The sequence below is a fragment of the Rana temporaria genome, chromosome 6, assembly GCF_905171775.1.
Source record: "Rana temporaria chromosome 6, aRanTem1.1, whole genome shotgun sequence".
NCBI classification, from domain to species: Eukaryota; Metazoa; Chordata; class Amphibia; order Anura; family Ranidae; genus Rana; species Rana temporaria.
The window spans coordinates 159,884,200-159,905,693 of record NC_053494.1 but is presented as its reverse complement, the minus strand read 5'-3'; the positions used below and the strand labels follow the sequence as shown (position 1 = coordinate 159,905,693).

At 45.8% G+C, this 21,494-nt stretch overlaps 1 protein-coding gene across 1 annotated transcript in view; it reads left to right on the top strand.

The window, feature by feature from the left end:
* The first annotated feature begins 3,980 nt into the window (after positions 1-3,980).
* Positions 3,981-21,494, top strand: part of AGPS (alkylglycerone phosphate synthase) — a 287,284-nt gene continuing 269,770 nt past the window's right edge. The window contains exon 1 of the mRNA XM_040357672.1: positions 3,981-4,262. Coding sequence (XP_040213606.1) covers positions 4,117-4,262 — 146 coding nt within the window. The 5' untranslated portion in view covers positions 3,981-4,116. The remainder of the gene's footprint in view (positions 4,263-21,494) is intronic.

The following is a 21,494-nucleotide window of genomic DNA, read 5'->3' as shown; positions in this document are numbered from 1 at the left end:
GAGCCGATTCCAGCGGATAGATTTCTTAGCATGCTAAGAAATTTTTATCCGCTGGAAATCGGTCGGCCGAAATATATCCGCGGATAAATATCCGCTGGATCGTACACACCAGCGGATCTATCCGCTGAAACCGATCCGCGGATCAATTTCAGCGGATCGATCCTCTCGTGTGTACGGGGCCTTAGAGGTGCCTCTCTTCTCTTTTATACCCTGTAAAAAAAATGCTTTGATATACAAGTGCTTTGGATTACAAGCATGTTTCTGGAACGGATTATGCTCGCAAACCAATGTTTTACTGTATTATAAAACAAGATTTATATAGTGCCAACAGTTTACGCATCGCTTTACGATATAAAAGGGAGACAATACAGTTATAATACAATAAAATACAAGAGGATTTAGAGGGCCCTGCTCAGAAGAGCTTACAATCTAATAGGGTGGGGCAGGTGGTACAAAAGGTTGTAACTGTGGGGAATGAGCTGATGGAAGTGATGGGAGATTAGTTGGAGGCGCGATAGGCTTCCCCGAAGAGATGAGTTTTCAGGGATCGCCTGAAGGTAGCAAGAGTAGGGGATAGCCAGACAGGTTGAGGTAGTGAGCTGCAGAGGATGGGAGAGACTCTGGAGAAATCCCAGGGACGAGCATGGGAGGAGGAGACGAGAGAGCTTGAGAGTAGGAGGTCTTGAGAAGAGCGGAGAGGACGGTTTGGGATATGTTTGGAGACAAGATTGGTGATGTAGCTCAGGGCAGAGTTGTGAATGGCTTTGAATGATGTGATTAGTATTTTCAATTTAATTCGCTGGGTGATTGTGAGCCAGTGTAGGGATTGGAGGAGAGGGTTGGAAGACACTGAGTGGTTAGTATGGTGGATAAGTCTGGTAGCAGCATTCATGATCGACTGAAGAGGGGATAGCATATGGAGAGGCAGGCCAAGGGGGTTGCAATAGTCAACGCGAGAGATAACAAGGGAGCGAATGAGGAGCTTGGTGGTTTCATTTGTTAAAAAGGGGCACATTTTTAAGATGTTATGGAGGTGAATTCTGCAAACTTTTGACAACGATTGGATTTGAGGCTGAAAGGACAAGTTAGAGTCTAGGATTACACCTAGTACCCTGGCGTGAGGGGAGGGACTAATGGTTGCATTGTTGTCATGGAGGGAATATTAACCACTTCCTGCCGGCCGTACGACTATATACGGCCGCAGTGTGGATGCCAATTGCTGGGAGGCCGTCTATATAAGGCCTCCGGCCACTTGGCGCGCGCGTGCCCGACGCATCACTGAGATGCCGATGCGCGTGCCTGGCAACCACGATGTCCGCCTGGCACCCGCGATCGGCGGTTACACAGACAAGGACGTAGATCTGTGTGTGTAAGCACACAGATCCACGTCCTGTCAGGGAGAGAGGAGACCGATCTGTGTCCCTTGTACATAGGGACACAGATCGGTCACCTCCCCCAGTCACCCCCTCCCCCCACACAGTTAGAAACACTATGCAGGGTACACATTTAACCCCTTCCTCGCCCCCTAGTGTTAACCCTGCCAGTCACATTTATACAGTAATTAGTGCATATTTATAGCACTGATCGCAGTATAAATGTGAATGGTGCCAAAAATGTGTCAAAAGTGTCCGATGTGTCCGCCATAATGTTGCAGTCCCAATAAAAATCGCAGATCGCCGCCATTACTAGTAAAAAAAAATCATAAAAAATAATAATAATTCTGTCCCCTAATTTGTAGGCGCTATAACTTTTCGCTTATTGCGATTTTTTTTTTGTACCAATTGGGATATTTATTATAGCAACAAGTAAAAAATATTGATTTTTTTTTCAAAATTGTCGCTCTTTTTTTGTTTATAGCGCAAAAAATAAAAACCGCAGAGGTGATCAAATACCACCAAAAGAAAGCTCTACTTGTGGGGAAAAAAAAGGACATCAATCTTGTTTGGGAGCCACGTCGCACGACTGCGCAATTGTCAGTTAAAGCGACGCAGTGCCGGAAGCTGAAATTTCACCTGGGCAGGAGGGGGGTATATGTGCCCAGTAACCAAGTGGTTAATAGCTCAGTTTTAGAGAGATTTCGTTTAAAGCGGAGTTCCACACAAAAGTGGAACTTCCATTTGTTGTACTCCTCCCCCCTCCGGTGCCACATTTGGCACCTTTCGGGGGGGGGGGGGGGGGGGGGGACAGGATACCTATCTTTCACAGGTATCCTTCCTGTTCCCATTTCCGGGAGCCTCAGCCACATGTATTGACATCACCGCAATAAAACGCGCTGCAATTGCGGCGACCCGCATCGTGGGATGCATGTTGCCCAAAAGTAGCTCCTGAACTATTTTTGGGCGACATGCGTCCTGCGTTTTATCATGCGACAATCGCGGCAGATCCGCACTACGATTTGAGGTGTCATTCAAATGATTGGCATCTCAAATGCGAGTCCCGCGTTTTGTCATTCACACATGGGCGCTGTCAAATCGTGGGCAGATCTGCGGCAAATCTGCCAGCGATTCAAAACGCTGAAGTGGAAATGCAGCCTAAAAAGTAATGGCATCGCAAACGTGTTTCGCGTTTTGCAGTGATTTGAAATCACGGATATTCCACCTGCGATCAGGTGTGAATGGAGCCTTAAATCTATGGATTTACTTCTGCATTAAATGCTTTCAAAACACTTAGGGTGACAGAGGCTCTAACCCACCCAGGGAAAGTATAACTCTTTTTAGTTTTGGATATGGAGAGGGATTAGATCCCTGTCAGGTGTGTATTGCTGTCTGTGCCCCCATTAGGAAGACTCGCCATCTCTATCAGTGGCGGCTGGTGCTCAACATTTTTGGGGGGGTGCAAACAAAGAAAAAAAAATCGCAGCCTCACTGTGCCCATCAAATGCAGCCACTGTTCCATCAATTCGCACCACTGTGCCATGCCATCAAACGCAGTCACTGTGCCATCAATTCGCACCACTGTGTCATGCCATCAAACGCAGCCACTGTGCCATGCCATCAAACGCAGCCACTGTGCCATGCCATCAAACGCAGCCACTGTGCCATGCCATAAAACGCAGTCACTGTGCCATGCCATCAAACGCAGCCACTGTGCCATCAATTGTCACCACTGTGCCATCAATTGTCACCACTGTACCATGCCATCAAACGCAGCCACTGTGCCATGCCATCAATTGTGGTCACTGTGCCATCAATTGTCACCACTGTGCCATGCCATCAAACGCAGCCACTGTGCCATGCCATCAAATGCAGCCACTGTGCCATGCCATCAAATGCAGCCACTGTACCATGCCATCAAACGCAGCCACTGTGCCATGCCATCAAATGCAGCCACTGTGCCATGCCATCAATTGTGGTCACTGTGCCATCAATTGTCACCACTGTGCCATGCCATCAAATGCAGCCACTGTGCCATGCCATCAAACGCAGCCACTGTGCCAATTGTCACCACTGTGCCCTTTAATTGTCGCCACTGTGCCCATTCATGCCGCTGTGGCAATTGTCCCCACTGTGTCACTGTCCAGTCATCCATCCACCTCGGAGCTTTATATTATAACCTGCTGGGACTTGTAGTTCTCCATCGTCTCCTGGGGCTCAGGTGCATGCAATCCACCATCTTTGTCCAGTTTTTCTCACTGCTGGGACTTGTAGTCCCATAGATGGTTATACATAGAGATTCTCTATTGTCATGATTATGGTGATCAGGAGAGAAAGTAAAAGAAAACTCCCGCATTTCTTGTTTTTATAACAGGAACAGAGGGGAAATCTTGTGATTGGTTCAGGGGATTGTGGCGACGTATAGAGCGGGCCTCTGACTTCCTCCATTCTATCACACAACGTGGGTCTGGAGTTCCTCCTTATCCCTGAGCTGTCTACTCCGGGCTCTCCCTCCAGTCTAGCTGTCATTGAAGAGGCTGTGATTGGCTGGAGCGGCTCACGTGACGCCAAGCATCCCTCCACTCCCAGAGGGTGAAGTAAGGAAGTGTGGGGACCACGAGAGGAGACAGCGTTGTGCGGTTGCCAGGCGACGGTGGGCGCGCTGCATGCCGGGACGTCAAAAGAGAAATGCCCACGCTGTGACCTCTCCCTTAGGCCCCCCTTCGCTGCACAACACGGAAGCATGGCGGCCGCTCAGGAGAGCCCGGTGTCCGCTTGTTCACAGCGCCGGATGAGAATCCTCTCGGGACACCTGCAGCCCGCAGCCCCGCCCGCCATCTCCGCCAGCGAGTGCAAGGCCCCGGCGGCTCCCTCCATCCCCAGGAAGAGGTAGGTGGGGTGGGTGCGGTCCTGGCATGGCAGCAGGTGGAGGAGGCACACCTCGGGGGAGAGGAGATCGTTATCTGACATCCCAGCATCATTCATAGCCCGGGGGGGTGATAGAGAGCTGGGCACACCATCGGATCGGACGATCTGCTCCCCATACATATCACATTGTACAATCTCCATCAGTCATGTAATTCGAGGAGCTGTATAAAGTATCAGGATCCAATCAGGCAGATCCTTCTATTACACAGAAGATGGGAGATTGTACAATGAGATTGTAGAGTGTGTGTGGTCATCCTCAGGGTGATACAACTTGGCAATGTCCAGTTCTACAACAATCTAGGACAAAAATGTCACGGGCAAGAGATCAGCGACAGATTGTGTCCCCCTGGGCCGATCAGTCGGGGCAGAAAAACTTTGCATTGGATGACGGCTCTGATGATGAAGATGTGTGTTTTACATGTAGATGGATCAATACTAAGCGACTCATCAGGGTGTAAAAACCGTCATCGATCGGTGTGATCGAACGGTTCTACCACAATCCAATGGCTTGGCCACCGGTAGATTCACTATGGAGTACAAGGGCCTGGCTCGATACAGAGGGATCGGATCCTCCATATTACATCGTTCTGGGAAATCTATTAGTAGTCATACACAGTGTGATGCAACCGAACGATTGATGTGAGAAAACGATCAAATTGGACATTTATCAAGCAAAATAAAGAGAGCCTGGCCAAGTGATGAGGGACAGAGAGCCATGTTTTGATCAATTCAAGTCGATTGCTTGCGGTAGAAAAAGATTCAATGGTATGGGGTCGATCAATGGCGTTTTTTCGCACTCTCTTGTCGAGATTTGATCTACATGTATGGGTGCAAAAAAGTGCCATTGATCGAGCCAAAACGCAATCCCTTACCACACAGCACTGAGAAATTGCTGCTGATAAATCCCAGGCGCCAGGTCGCCATTGCGACTAGAAATTTCACCCTGGCGCCTGGGCTTTGATCAGTGACAGGTGCCTCTGCTACAGGGTGGGTTGCGGGGTCTTGGCCGTGAACATGATTAGCGGTGGAAGCGGGGATGGAGCAGGAAGCGAGCGGCACAGCAGCGGTTGACACGGCGGGAGAAACGAGTGGCCAGCAGAGTAAAGTCCAGCTGGGGATCCTCGGCGGTCTGTCATCCCCACTGCTGCTGTCGCCCTGCCCCAAGGTATTGCGGGAAGCGACTCAAGAACTGAGGGGGGGTGCACTGAGTGGGGTCTGCATTGATGGGGGTCTGCACTGTGGGGGCCTACACTGATGGAGAGGGGGTCTACATTGATGGGGGGGGGGATCTGCACTGAGGGGGGTGTACACTGATGGAGGGGGGGCTGCACTGAGGGGGGGTGCACTGATGGGGGTCCTGCACTGATGGAGAGGGGGGTCTGCACTGAGGGCGGGTGCACTGTGGGGGTCTACATTGATGGGGGGGATCTGCACTGAGGGGGGTTGTACACTGATGGAGGGGGGGCTGCAATGATGGGGGGCTGCACTGATGGAAGGGGGTCTACAATGATAGATGGGGGTCTGCAATGACGGTGTCTGTACTTAGTGAGGGGATCTATACTGCGTGAGGGGGGTCTGTACTTAGTGAGGGGGATCTATACTGCTAGAGGGGGGTCTGTAGTTAGTGGAGGGGGGGACCATAGTTGGTGGAGCGATACCAACCCTAGTGACGTCACCAAACCTGGCACCTAACTTTTTTAGCTGGCTCCTAGAATCAAAGCAAATTTGTCAAGCCCTGTGGTAACCCCCCCCCCCCCCGTTCAGTGGTAACCCCCAGCATTGCTGGTAACTTCCCCCCCATTTTAGTGATAACCATTAGCATTGCTGCTGAACCCCCCCCCCCATTTAGTAGTAACCCCCCAGCTCTGGCGATCCTCCTCTCACCATGTGACATTACTAGTTTCTCCTGCTCCGGTCCCCCAGCTCTGCTGATTCTCTGCCGCTCAGTCCTCCTTCCACTATAGCATTCCCATGTTGCACACTACATGTGCCGTCTGCTAATTGCTCCAGACTGCTGATAAAGTCTTTCCGGTTCATTTGTTGGTTTCCCAGTGCATCCTGGGATATCTCTTACCTGCAATACCTCCAGAGCTGAATAAAAGCCTATCAAAAGCTGCAGGTGCTGTAAGCGTTGTCATAGACTTCTATGGAGGCTTTGAAGCACCATTAAAGCGGCATGAGGTATAATTTTTGAAGCAAAGCAAATGCAATGTGTGAACAGTAAGCTTACCATTTTATTTTGTGACCAGGGCTTTGATTGGCATTCAGAGTGCTTTAAAAAAAGCTCATCCAATGCCACATTTTGAAGCAAGTGTGAACGAGCCCTTAGGTTTTCTTCAGGGTTGATTTGGACATACATCTAAATCTCCCTTGCCTCTGATGCCTGATTGGTGTTCAGATGGTGCTGCGGAGACGACTGACGGGCGATGAGGAAGAAATGCAAAAGGCATTTACTTGAATGTGTAGTGAGCGGGCTTGCTGCCTGCCAGTCACTTCATGTCAGGAGAACTTTAGCGTGAAGCACCATGACATGTAAACATCCCTTTCCGCTGCCTATTGCAGCCTAAGAGGAGGGGTTGTTGGTGGGTGGCAAAAATACATCTCAAACGCACCCCCCCCCCAACCACAAGTCTAAAGGAAGCCTCACAGTTTTGCCTCATAGACCATCAATTGTTTTCTATGTATTTTGTCTTTACCTCAACACGTGTCAAGGAGGTTTGCAGTGCATTGTGCAGAATTGCAGACATATTGCATTTTTATGCATCGCTAGTCACCACAGTGACTGAAGTGAATGAAGTGTCACTTCAATAAAGTTGAATGAAGAAAAAAAAAAGAACGTGCAATATGTGGTAACAGTGCAAAGGATGCACCATGTGAAAGAGGCCTAACTTCCTTATGTACAGTTCCAATCATTCGGTAATCAGTTGTACCTTCAGTCTGTTTGGCTCCTTTTGGCGGGCTGCTCATGTGGAGTCCTGACTTGGCAGAGGTTTGTACAGCGGGGTGCAGTTTGAAGTAAAGTCTGGGCACAGCCCTGTGTACACACAGACGTATTGGTCATTATGGGTGGATTGCTTTGTGTTGGAGCCGAGCAGACGTTGCTCTACAATGATGAACTCTGCCATAACATGAAATTACCAGGACGCTTCAGTCTGGTAAGGATTTTGAGGTGAAACCCCACACCAAATAAAAGTGTGGGATCCCCCCAAAATTCTTATTAGACTCTTATCCGATTCTGCGGGCAGAGGGCTTATCAGAATCTGGAAGCCCCCTTTAGGAACTGGGGCCCCCAGATCCCAGCCCTCCCCTCCGAAGGGACTGGTATGGTGGGGGGACCCCACGCCTTTTTTTTTTTTTGGGGGGATACATTTGGTATGAGGTTTCATCTATACCAGAAGTAAAGGAATTGTTTTGATTGGTCAAATGACAAGTTGCAATAATCTCAAAGTCAGATCAAAATCTGACAAGTCGAGGGAAAAATTGTGCGACTTTCGTGTCGGATTAGTGTGAAATCTTTGGCTTTGTTTCAGGTGTGAATTCATCAAAAAATTTGGACCTGAAACGGTGTACATTGACCCCTGCTGTGAACCACGGCTGGTGTGAACCCAGCCTAAGGGTGCTTTTACACGAGGCGTCTGCGGTAAAGTGGCGCTATCTTTAGCACAGTTTTATCGTTGTTTTTGCGGCTGAAAAGGGGTTAAAAGCACCCACAAAGTGGCGCTGCGGCCGTGCTGCCCATTCATTTCAATGGGCAGAAGCGCTGTATACACTGCTTCTTCACCGCTCCAAAGATGCTGCTTGCAGGAATTTTTTTAATGTCCTGCCAGCGCATCACCTCAGTGTGATAGTTTTCGGGCTTTCACACTGACCCTGCAGGGGAGACATTTTTCAAGTTCTACTTTTAGCCCAAAAGCGCCTGAGGGTGTCTAAGGGTGTTTCAGATGAGCACTGCGCATCCACCTGTCAGTTTTTTTAATTTTTTTTTAGGCAGGACTGATTCAGGAGCTCACTGTTAAGCCTAATACACACGGTCTGATTTTCTGATGGCAATTGTGTCATGACAGGCTGTTGGCGGAAAATCCAACTGTTTTGTACGCTCCATCGGACAATTGTCAGATTTTCCACGGACAAATTTTGGATGGCAGGCTTATAAATTTTCCGTGGACAACAGATTTTCCAATCGTGTGTACAAAAGTCCAAAATACAAACACGCATGCTCGGAGAAGATGCTCACCAAACACAACATTGGCAGAAGGTTGGCGCTGAAATTTGTTGTCCGACTATTGTGTGTGGTTTGTATGCAAGACAAGTTCCTGGCCAACGCCCTTTGGAAAATCCGATTGTGTGTACAAGGCTTTAGTCTGTGGGTAGGCAGATTTAAAGCAGAACTATGGGCAAAACTTTTATTTTTTTTCCATTTTGGATAGAGCAAGAAAGAGTTTAAACCCCTGTCAGTTGTTTTTTCCTTCACTTCCTGTCTCATAACCAAATGGGAAGTGAGAGGAAATCCCTGAACAATTGAGGAAATCCCTTGGGGACACCCAGGTCACCTAGTGTCCCCATTAAAAGATTTCTGGGGACAACCCAAAATTTGGGATTTTCTTTTACTGATGGTGGTAAACAAGACAAATGGAGAGGCTAAATCTCCTTACAGGAGCACAGACGGCAATAAAAACTGACGGGTTCAAAATCCTCCACACACTATCCAAAACTTTTGGATTAGTGATTGTAAAGTGTTTTTTTTTTTTTTTTATACCAAACATATAGAGTGGTCCCAATCCTTGACTTCTCGGGTCCCCCCCCCCCCGGTGCACTCGCGGTTCCTCCCTGCATCAGATAACCCCTTATGCCGCGTACACACGGTCGTTTTTGTGTGATGGAAAAAACAGTCATTTTTAAAAACGTCATTTAAAATGACCGTGTGTGGGGAAAATGTCGTTTTATGTCTTCTGAAAAACGACCAAAAAAAAATTCAAACATGCTTCAAATTTTTATGTCGTTTTTTAAAACGTCGTTGTTTGTGTCATAAAAAATGAGCGTGTGTGTGGGCTAAAACAATGTTTTAAACCCGCGCATGCTCAGAAGCAAGTTATGACGCGAGCTTGAATAGAATAGAGTGCCGCCGTACATGCTGAACGTAACCGCGCTTTGCTAGAGCATTTTGAAAAAACGATGGTGTGTAGGCAACGTCGTCTTTTAAAATAAAGTTTGAAAAACGTTTTTTTTTCATGAGAAAAAACAACGTTTTTTTACATGACAAAAAATGACCGTGTGTACGCGGCATTAGGAGAAGCGCGCTCCCGAGTCCAGCATTTACGTCCTCGGACACGAATGCGGGACTCAGCCCTGGTGCCTGCGTCATTGGATTTGATTGACAGCAGCGGGAGCCAATGGCTGCGCTGCTATCAATTTATCCAATCAAGAGCAGAACAACCCCGGGAAGAGAGGGACAGCACGTCCCCGCGAAATTTGGAGGTCAGGTAAGTAAAACGAGTGGGGCTGGTGGTTTTTTTTTTTTTTTTTTTTTTTTTGGGTCTAATTTCCAGTTTCATACACTTTTTTAAAAATTTGCGCCTGAATTAAATTGCGCCACACTCTTTTTACAAATAGAAACCTACTGAGAAATGTGTGTTTGTGAAATGATGTCCATGTGTAATCATCAGATGTGGGGATTATGTAAGATTATAGGTGTGTAGTGGATTCCGTGACAGTAATATGGGTGGAAATGCACCACATTTGGGGCTTCGGGGCGCAGGGAATACAAGTGTGTTTTACAATCCACGTTTGTGTGTATATGACCCCTTCACACCTACTAAGCTGTCAAATGTTTCGTCATAAGGGTGTGACCCGACCAAGAATTCTGCCATTTCCCCAGATTCAGCGAAGAATGTCATTTTACTGGTTTTTCTGCACTTTAATGGCATTGTATGGTTAAAAGTGTCTCGCTTTGATTGGCTGATAATCCATACCTACTACTTTTGATCCACCTGCTGTTTTATTTAAGGACTATTTTAGAAAGAATGGAAAGCAGTGAAAGTGAATTGTCTATAAAAGGAATTTCTGTAGGAAATCTCTCAGCAGAACAATGAGAGAGTTGCAGGCAGAGGTAGAACAGTCCATGTATTATGTTCATTGTGAAGCAATTGGTGAGAGAGGGCTGAGGCCGACTAGTGCCAATCTCTTATCAGACTCCCCTTTGTTAGGAATGGACAATCCTTCCCATACACCAATGCCAACAGCAGCACAGTATAACAAGCATTCGTTTTGTGGCCTCTAGAAATGAATGTTGTGTCTTGCTGATCATACATGGAGTTGAGTTATTTTAGATTAATTCAAGAAAATCTGCAACCTTTCCATACTTTTCTGAAGGATGTCCATAGAGTTGGACACGTTAAAGTGATTGTAAACCTCCAACATGAAATATGAGCAAAGCATTTCCCTCTATAGTGTGTACTGGTCTCAATCCAGAGCACTAAGACCTGTAGGGTTGTGCCGATACCACTTTAAGGGGTGGGGTGGACAGTGTCGGGGGGGGGGGGGGGGGGCGGTATTTTATTTTTTTATTATTTTTTGCAAGATTTTTTTTTATTTATTGCAATCTTTTTTTTTATCAGCCCTGTTGTGGGGCTTTGGTGAGATATCAGGGGTCTTGACAAACCCCTGACATCTCACCTTTGAGACAGATAAAGGGACTAGGGACACAGATTCCCCAGTCCCTTTTCTCTGCAGCTGCGCTGAAAATCAATGGAGAGAAGACAGCGGCTCCTCTCCATTCATAAACTGAAACATTGTAAACAATTTACGATATTTCAGTTATGTGAATGGACAGTGATCACTGACTCTGTACATTCGGAACAGTAAGGAGCCGGATTTTCCGGCTCCTACCTACTCTCTCCGTCCTGACAGATTGAGGGGACGAAGGGGGGACGGCAGCACGGAGGGGACAGCAGCAGAACGGAGGGAGGCTGGAGGAGAATACGGGAACAGTCAGCCGTGATCGTGTGTTGGAGAGTTACAAGCACCGATCACTGCTGATTTCACTAAAGCAGCTGAAAGCCGGGGGGGGGAGAAGCAGAGAAACGTCTGTGAGACTTAAAGGGGTGGTTCACTCTAAAAACTACTTTTTTTTTTTTTTTTATTACACTGGCCCCCCACATTACAATACGATTAAGGCTATTATTATTTTTTTGATGCTGTACATACCTTTGTACAGCATATTCACCCGTTGCGAGTCCCGCGGGAGTGGGCGTTCCTCACATGTCTGTGATTGACATTTTGACCAAAAATGAGCTCCCCCCTGTCGCGTAAGCCGCGTCACGGTTGGCGAAAGGAGCTGAACGGCGAGTCGGCGCTATACTGCGCATGCGCATCGCCGTTCGGCTCCTTTCGCCAATCGTGATGCGGCTTACACGACGGGGGGAGCTCGTTTTTGGTCAAAATGTCAATCACAGACATGTGAGGAACGCCCACTCCCGCGGGACTCGCAACGGGTGAATATGCTGTACAAAGGTATGTACAGCATCAAAAAAATAATAGCCTTAATCGTATTGTAATGTGGGGGGGCAGTGTAATAAAAAAAAGTAGTTTTTAGGGTGAACCACCCCTTTAAAGGGTCACTAAAGGAAATATTTTCTTTTAGCTAAATAGCTTCCTTTACCCTAATGCAGTCCTGGTTTCATGTCCTCATTGTTTGTTTTTGCTGTAATCCTTCTCGGTTCTGCACACTTCCTGGTTGTCTGTTTCCTTATGAAAAAAGTACTGGGAGCTTCTCTCTGTGGTCTCTAATCAAGGAGGTGTGATTACTGTGTGTCTAAAACCCCTCAGAACCAATCGGTTTCATAAAAAAAAAAAAAAAAAAAAAAAAAACACTGCCCTGTATTGGCACTGTGTCTCTGTCCTTCACAGAAGCATGAAACTAGATGAAAAGCGAAACTGAAACTGCAGGCACATTATATGATTGATTTTTATCTATTTTTAAAAGGAATCCGTTAACTATTATGTCTCTATACCCTATAAACAGTCTTTTTTTCCTTTTACAACTCCTTTTAATGCAATAAATACAATAGATATGCAATCTATACAGGGTGATCGGTGCTTGTGACTCCCCCACCGCACTGATCACCCTGACTGTCCAGGTATTGGGTGAAGCATCGGAGCATTTCCCTGAGTACAAGTACTCGGGCAAATTCTCGGTATCAGTACCAATACTAGTATCTGTATCGGGACGACCCTAAAGACCTGGTTCACGCCTATGCATTTTTTTTGTAATATTTTTTTCAGTTTTGCAGAAACGCACTACAGTTCATTTAACATGGTTTCCTATGTGGTGCATTCACATCTGTGCATTTCATGGAAAGGGTCGGGATTTTTTTTTTTTTTTTTTAATGCAAAATGCACCTGGAATATGCAAACTGCAACCTGCATAGGTGTGAACCAGGCCATTGTGTAATTTCTGACAAGGTTTCCTGACACCAAGAGAAAATTGGCAATGGGAACGGAGCCTCATCTCTGTTCCTTTGTGCTGTGTTTAGGGAGTCTGTCCCTTCCCTCCAATCGGCTCTTAGAGCTCTCCTTACTGAGCTCTGCAGTGTGTAATTTCAGCCCTCCGCCCCTTCTTTTTTTTTCCCTGACAGCTCAGGCAAGCTGTATAAATTCTGGACTTTGAACGGATGCAGAGATAAGACTGCAGATAAACGGATACAACTTATGTAGAAGGATTTGTTTCATCTCTGTGTGTCACCTGAAGCCAGCCACTTCAATTGATACTTGGAAAGGTTTTTTAACCACTCCAAAAGATGGCTACATTAAAGACTTACTTTGCTGTTCTCCCATGATCGCGCTGCCACACGCCCCCCCCCCCCTGCGAATCGCTCTGTGTTTGCGGAGTCCTTTGGACTCGGCTGATCACGAATCGGGGTAAAGGGCCAATCACGGCGGCCCTTAATCATGTGATCAGCTGTGTCCAGTAACAGCTGATCATGATGTAAACACAAGCCAGTTATTGGCTTTTCTTTCCTCACCCTGAAACCGACTTGTGTTTAAGGAAAATCTACGCTGATAATCAGTGCAGTCCCAACAGTGCCCATCAGTGTCTCCTATCAGTGCAGCCTCATCAGCGCACATCAGTGAAGGAGAACATTTTACCTGTTTGTTTAGCAAAAAATAAAAAACTCTGTGGTGATTAAAGAAAGCTCTATTTGTGTGAGAAAAATGATACAATTTCATTCGGGGGCAGTGTTGCATCACTGCGCAATTGTCATTCAAAGTGTGACAGCGCTGATAATTGGCCTTGGCAGGAAGGGGGTAAAAGTGGTTAAAGATTGGGTCCATCCAAAATTGTTATGTCTGCTCATTGCAGGACAGATCTCGGGAGCCAGGTAATGCAGGTATTTGCAGCTAGTGACAAACGTTTGAGGTTTTCTCTGGTTGTTATGCCGCGTACACACAACCATTTTCCGGGTCGTAAAAAATGACGTTTTTAATGGTCTAGAAAAAACAAAGTTTTTTTCAACACGATCGTTAAAACGGCTTTGCCTACACATGATCGTTTAAAAATAAAATAAAAAAAATGCTCTAGCAAAGCGCGGTGACGTACAACACGTATGATGGCACTATAAAGGGGAAGTTCCATTCGGATGGCGCCATCCTTGGGGCTGCTTTTGTTATAGTAAAAGACGGTTCACGCTTTTCTGTCTGTTACAGCGTGATGAATGTGCTTACTCCATTACGAACGCTGGTTTTACTAGAACGAGCGCTCCCGTCTCATAACTTGCTTCTGAGCATGCACGTTTTTTTCACGTCGTTAAAGCCCACACATGACCATTTTTTTTTACGACGTTAAAAACGTAGTGAAAAATTAGAGCATGTTCGAAATTTTTAATGCCCATTTTTTACATCGTGAAAAATGCTCTGGAGCCCACACACAATTGTTTTTAATGACATTACAAAAAAAAACGTAATTTTTTACAACCCGAAAAATGGTCGTGTGTACGCGGCATTAGGCGCTGGCTCATAACAAAAAAAGGAAAATCCTGCTGGCCTCTGGATTGAACAGATGTCTATATTACTTGGCCAGAGATGGTGGGTTTTGTCAGACCCTTGTGTCCTTCCTACCATAGGATCTTTCACCCATAGTGTTCCTTCTACCTGGGAGTTTTGGGTGTTTGCGCCCATCTTTGTTCAGGCACGTCTTGTTACATTCTGTACAATTAAAAATAAATTACAAATCTATCGGGGAGAATAATTCTAGTCTTTCAGAATATGGGTGCTTTTTAGGAGATCCAAGTGAATTTTTTTTATTTTTGTGTTGCATACCGCATATTTTTTTTTTTTTTTCCTTTTTGTATATTGGACTTTTTTTACTGCATGCAATGATTTATGCAAATTTGTCATGTGACCGTGTTATCACATGCAGTAATCTTTATTGATTTGACCCCAGTGTGTGTGGTATTTGGTAACGCAGGAGATTCTTTTAGCTGTAAAGATTATTTATTTATTTATTTATTTATTTATTTTTTTACATTTTTTTTTTTTTTAAGAAGGGGGGTGGGGACACAGCAAAGATTCACTCATAAAAAAAGAGAGGCGGCACTTTTGTGATTCATCACTAAAAATGGCACTTTTTAATTTTGCATTGGAAGATTTGGTGTTTTTGTGAAGATTTGCTGCAATTAAGAAAGGGTTCGACAAATTCTGGGCGCCAGGTCGCAGTTACGCCTAGAATTGGCGACCTGGGTCAGCACAGCTAAATTAATCTTGTGTCTCTGTGCGCCCCCCCATCCCCCCCCCCCCCCTCCGCGCGATCACGTCGGCTGCACTGGCTGGTAATTGAGGCCGCGGCTATGCGACCTGCTGGAGCGAGATGCACTGGCGCCCTCTTGTGGTGGCCGGGGCTGTGACAAGCAAGACACGCTCCCCAGCTATTTCCCGCCGATACGTGACGCTACGGTGGAGTCCCGACATTCACACCTTCCACCGTCCACAGCGTACAAGGCATGGGAGCGACCCCAGCACTGCACCCCCTCCATTACCAGACACACCAGGGGCCGGGATGCAAGGTGGCAATGTCCCCCCAGGCCGTCCTACTCAAGCGCCCTGTGATTGGCCGACCAGGGTCATGTTCGGCCACACGCTGTGGCATTCTGGGTTTTGGAGTTCACATGAGCGGCGCGCCCTGCGATTGGCTGGGCTGAGCTTGTCATGTGTGGATGCAGCCAGTTTTATGTTTACTTAAAAATTATTGTATTTCCATGTACTGTGGGAGACCGGATATAGTGGTCCTGGGTTTAGTAACATATAAAAGCGGAGGTCTGCCCACCGCTGCAAAAATTAAAAACCAGCAGCTACACATACTGCAGCTGTTGGCTTTTAGTAATGGGACACTTCCCTGTCCTGGAGTCCAGTGATGTCGGGTGCTGCCTCTGCCATTGTGCCTAAGGAAGCCTGGCAGTTTAGCCTTACTGTTTCACGCTGGGAACCCTACTGCGCATGCACGAGGCTCCGCTCCGCTCCTCTCGTCTCTCCTACTGGCCCGGCGACAGGGGGAGGAGGGGGGAGCTGAGCGGTGATGTCAATAGCCGTGGCTCCTGGAAGTGGGAACAGGATACCCTGTCCCCCCGAAAGGTGCCAAAAGTGTCTCCAGAGGGGGGGAGGAGACAAATGAGCGGAAGTTCTATTTTTGGTGGAACTCTGCTTTAAGGGGGCAGCAGTAACCTACTTGTTGTGGTGCAGAGGGGAAAATTTGTATTATTGAGTGCACAATAATAATCTTGTTTGGAGGATAAGTTAAAAGGACTTTTAGTTAAAATTCAATAATCTTAGCAGTGGGGGAGGGTTTGTGTGTGTCCAGAAATCCGTTTTTGAATAGGAGGGTTACCCGGGGTCAGTAGATCCCAAATACATGGATTTTCTACAAGTAGTTTGTTGGAGTAAAATGTATTTACTTGGTCTGTCCTCAGTGACAAGGTCATAATACTCTATTGCCAAACACTGATGTACTCGAGATTAGAAGCCTCATTTATCCTATTCAGTGATGTATTTATTTACGGAAGGTCACTTACCTTGGCACACGCTGGTTGGATTTTCATTACAGCTGGTCTTTTGGATGAGCAAAATTCACCAATACCTGATTGGTTATAAGTTGAGTGCGCTGGTATGGTAGGATTTTACAATACATAGTTTATTGGTGTATTTAGTTGACCTGTGTGACCAAATAAAAGAAAAAAAAATAGTGTGTGTGCGGCCAGCTAATTTAATCTGACTATTCACACTTCTGCATTAAAGAGTGTACCGTAGTTTGTCGCCATTCCACGAGCGTGCAAAATTTTAGTGCATGACATGCTGAGTATCTATTTGCTCGGTGTAACATCATATTTTATAATATACAAAATAATTGGGGTAAATGGTGTGCAGGTTTTTTTTTTTTTTTTTTTAATAAAAATATTTTGAAAGACCGCTGCGCAAATACTGTGTAAAATAAAATGTATTGCAACGATCGCCATTTTATCCTCTATGGCAGGGGTCCGGAACCTTTTTGGCTGAGAGAGCCATGAACGCCACATATTTTAAAATGTAATTCCGTGAGAGCCATACAATATGTTTAAAACTGTAATATCCACATCCCCCCCCACTGTAATATTCACATCTCCCCCACTGCTTGCTTACCACTACACAAGCAGGCAGATCCACGAGCAGTTGAGGCGGGTGATGTCAGCGCGCCACTCACTTAGGCTGCCGCCAGGTGTACCAAGATGGCCGCCGCCCCGGAGCTAGGCCGAAGCCGCTGCCTTTCCTATGGACTCAATCCGCGAATCAGCACACCACACGATCCACGGATTGAGAGGCGAGTACCGATCAAAATAATTTTGATCGATCCAAAAAATTAATGATTAATCGAGGAATTGATTGTTAATTTCCGTAGCCCTAATATTTTTAACTTTTAATATTTTTTTTATTAAAGATTAGTCTGCGAGCCAGATGCAGCCATCAAAAGAGCCACATCTGGCTTGCGAGCCATAGGTTCCCGACCCATGCTCTAGGGTCTCTGCTAAAAAAAAAAAAAATACAATGTTTGGGGGGTTTAAAGTCATTTTAACCACTTCCATACCAGGCACTTGCGCACCTTCCTGCCCAAGCCAATTCTCAGCGCTCTCGCACTTTGAATGACAATTGCGCGGTCATGCTACACTGTACCCAAACTATTTTTATCATTTTGTTCCCACAAATAGAGCTTTCTTTTGGTGGTATTTGATCACCTCTGTGATTTTATTTTTTGTGCAACAACTAAAAAAAGACAGAAAATTTTGAAAAAAATTAAGTTTTTATTTTGTTCTGGTGTGTGTGTGTGTGTGTGTGTGTGTGTGTGTGTAAATATAAAAAAAAAAAAAAAAAAAAAAATATATATATATATATTTTTTTTTTGAGAATACGTTTTTCTTCTTCGTTTACGGGCACTCAGGCGGCACTGAGGGGTGTCACTGAGGGCATTGCTGGGCATCACGTGTTTATCCCAGCGCCCATTTGTGGGCACTGATTGGCATCTTTCTTTTTTTTTTTTTTTTTCTTTTTTTTTTTTTTTTTTTACTGCCCCCTTCCCTGGTGGTCCAGTGTGGGCATCCGAGGGGGGGCTGCGCTGATAAACGATCAGCGCAAACCCACCCTGTCAGACACGAGTGAAGAGCCATCAACGGCTCTTCCTGTTTACATCGTGATTGGACATGGCTGATCACGTGGTAAAGAGCCTCCGCTGGAGGCTCTTTACCGAGATCGGAGATGTAGGGTGTAAGACTGACACCCCGCATCACTGATCGCCAGGCTGCTCACCCCCACGGGCGCGCGCCGGCATGAAATCCTGCAGGATGTCAATAGACGTCCAGTCAGGATTTCACAACCACTTCCCGGATGTCAATTGTCTATTGACCGGGCGGGAAGTGGTTAAAGGCAAATACCGTATGTGTTTATTGCTTTTCAACAGATTGATACAACACATTGTCAGATGTCCACAATGTAAGATGGTACATAACAATACATACTGTCAAACGCTGTAAAACGTGAACCCACCGCGAGTCCAACCAAATCGCCTTCCTTATCAGGCCAATAAAATAAAATAAGGGCCAATAAAATAGAAGTCAGTAGGACAACATCTCTGACCACTAGAAAAGGGAAAAGGAGCAAAAATAAGTAAGGAGGAAAAAAGAGGAAAGAAGAAGAGGAGGAAAAGACAGGTGGGGGGGGGGGGGGGGGGAGAGAGAAAGATGGACCGAGCAGACCACGACATGTCATCCGTACAAAATATGCGTGGATTGAGCATCAGGGTCGAAGTAATTTTAAATACTGATTTAAATTTTTAAACAAAAAATTCCAGAAAAGGCCTGGTCAGCAAGTGGTTAAGCAACAAGAAAAGATACTGAAAGCAAACAATATAAAATTGGAGTTTAGCCCAGGTTCACACTGGGCTGCGGGAGTGAAGCCGGCTGAGTTCAGCTGAACTCGCACGATTTCACTCCTGCTTGTCCGCGATTTCGGCCGCGATTACAGAGACCTCTGTGTTTCTGCACAGATGTCAATGTAAATTGTGGGCCGAAAACGCAAAAAGTAGTACAGAAACTACTTTTTTAAATCGCTGCAGCGCCGCAGATGCGGCGTCGCACTGATTAGGACGGTGCCATTGCCGGCAAATGCGCCAATTTAACATGTCTAATCACACCAGTGTAGATTGGGGCTTAAAGACACTTTAATGATAAAAGGTGATGACACTTTCCTGATAAATGATACTATTTCTGTATATTGTGAAAATGTATTCCTACAAACCTGAAAAGTTACTGAGAGGTTGTTTTATGTAGGTGGTTTGTGACGTCTGAGAGCTTTGATATTTCTGGCTGTTTAATATATTAACACCAAGGAAGTTGTTTTCTACCAATAGTGTGATGTCGTTGCCATCCAGAGTCTAGATTTTACATTGGTGGTTGATGCTGCCTTATTTTACTAGTTACTGTTCCTTTACTTAGAATGATGTGGTCTTTTGCTTCATGGTTGCATCATAGAACTGTTTGATAATACTAAACCATGAACTGCTTCAACTTCCTTCAAGACATGATGTAAACTTGGGGAAATATGTTACCTGGTATTTGGCAGTTAAAGTTCATTAGACTATGGTCACTTTTTATTACATTAGCCTTGTAATGGCAACTAAAACAGTTATATTACACAATCTGATGTAATCTTACTTTAAAAATCTAATTTAAGATGGTCTGCTGGCCATCTCTTTCCACAACTTCCTGGATTCCTTGCTTCCTGTGCAGCTTCTCTTCTGCCATTTTCAGTTTCTAAGGACTACATATCCCATGGTACCTTGCTACCCGCAAACAAATTCCTGTACTGTCTCCGCCTCCTGAAACTCCTCCTCTCAGCACTTCTGTTCTTCAGAAGACAGTCTCTGAAATGTGACACAGAAGTGCCTACTCACAGGGCATAGTGATTATGTGTCACAGAATTCAAGGAAGTAAATGTATGTGGAGCTTCACAAAGTAAGTCAACAAATGTTCTAGATTGGTCTGCAGTGGCGGCTGGTGTGTGTGTTTTTTTTTTTGGGGGGGGGGGGCAGCACCTTCCCTGCTCACTGTCTGGCAGTCTGCACTTACCCCATCTAGGTGACGGGCAGCTGACAGCAACTCCTGCATCCTCTTCTTTATCACTGCGGCTTCAGCCGTGCGTTTCAAGACCCGCTTCCTGATTGGCTGGGAGGAGATTCAGTGTTACAAATAGCGAATATTCATTAGTTATTGTAACACGCCAGGGTGGGCTCAGTTCGCATTCTCTGCGTCTCAAGCCCATCTTATTTTGGAGCCTCTGTTGGAATTTATTCGTCCAGCATCCTGCATAGGGCCAGAAGCATGGCTAGGGGGTAGCGTAGACTAGAAATAAAATGTGTAAATGTAACCCCTTGGTGCCGGCCTTGCGCAAATATACAGCCTCGACTCCTGATCCTTAGCGACAAGGGGCCGCATATTTGCGTGAATTGCTGCCAATACACCTGTGCCGAGAGCGCATGCCCCTGGAACAGTTGCCGTCTCCTAACCAAAAGCTCCTGATCGCTCCTTGCGATTGGAAGTTTACGGACCACGTGACCGCTGTCAGCCAATCGTAAGCCCCTCCCCCGGCGTCGTATACCTCTTAAAGGGCTGGGAGGCACCAGCGCTAAGAGGCTAGTATATGAATTAATAATTTGATCATAGAGCAAAACAAAGTATACAAATAATCCCCAACTTTCTAAGTGCTTTTATTGTGAAGCTATTTATGCTCAACGATCCTCAAAGATCACAGCAGAGTTCTGTTCTCCAAGAGAAACCCGCTGCCTGTGTCGTGGACATAAAAATTATGGTAAATCTCATATGTGAAAAATTAACAAAGCATATCCCTCTATAGTGTGTACTTGTGTCAATCCAGAGCACTAAGTGCAATTTCTGTTTGCTGCCTCCTTCCTCTGCTATCAACATGAGTGACTTCTGACAATTTTCCTGACACCAAGAGAAAAAAGGTGACGGGAAGAAGCTCCTTGTGATGCTTCTTCGTGTTTATAAATACAGAGAATAATGAAGCTTTTACTAAATTTACTTAACGCCCATCCTGACTGGACATTGTATGACATCCTGTCAGGATGTGCCGATCGTGGGGTTGTGCGTCGGCACGATATGGCACCGGCCGTGTCCACAGGACAAAGTCGATGGCTGATGAGTGGCGGCTTGCTGCTGGTACCATGTGCCTGTTGTGTTGATCCATCATAGCAGGTCACATGACAGTTGTACACAATGAATGGCTTCCTTTCAAGCCATCCATTGTGTACAAATGTGTTGCTAGCTGTGATTGGTCAATTTGTTTATATGGTACAGACCGGGCCAATCACTGACCATCTATACCATGTGATTTAGTTTGACCAATCGCCGCTAATCACAATAAAACTGAAATGAATCCGTTTCATTCAGTAAAGTGCTTTCTTGTAGCACTGTAATACATTGCTATAACAATGTGAAAAAAAATCCTAAACTTTCTCAGAGCAGTACAATGCCACTATGTTAACATTATATTGTTCTGGTCACCAGTGTGTTAAAAAAAAAATATGTAAATGGGGGGGGGGGGGGGGGGAATGATCCGGGACACTGACTACTGTCATTAGTCAGTGTCCCAGATCACCGCCAC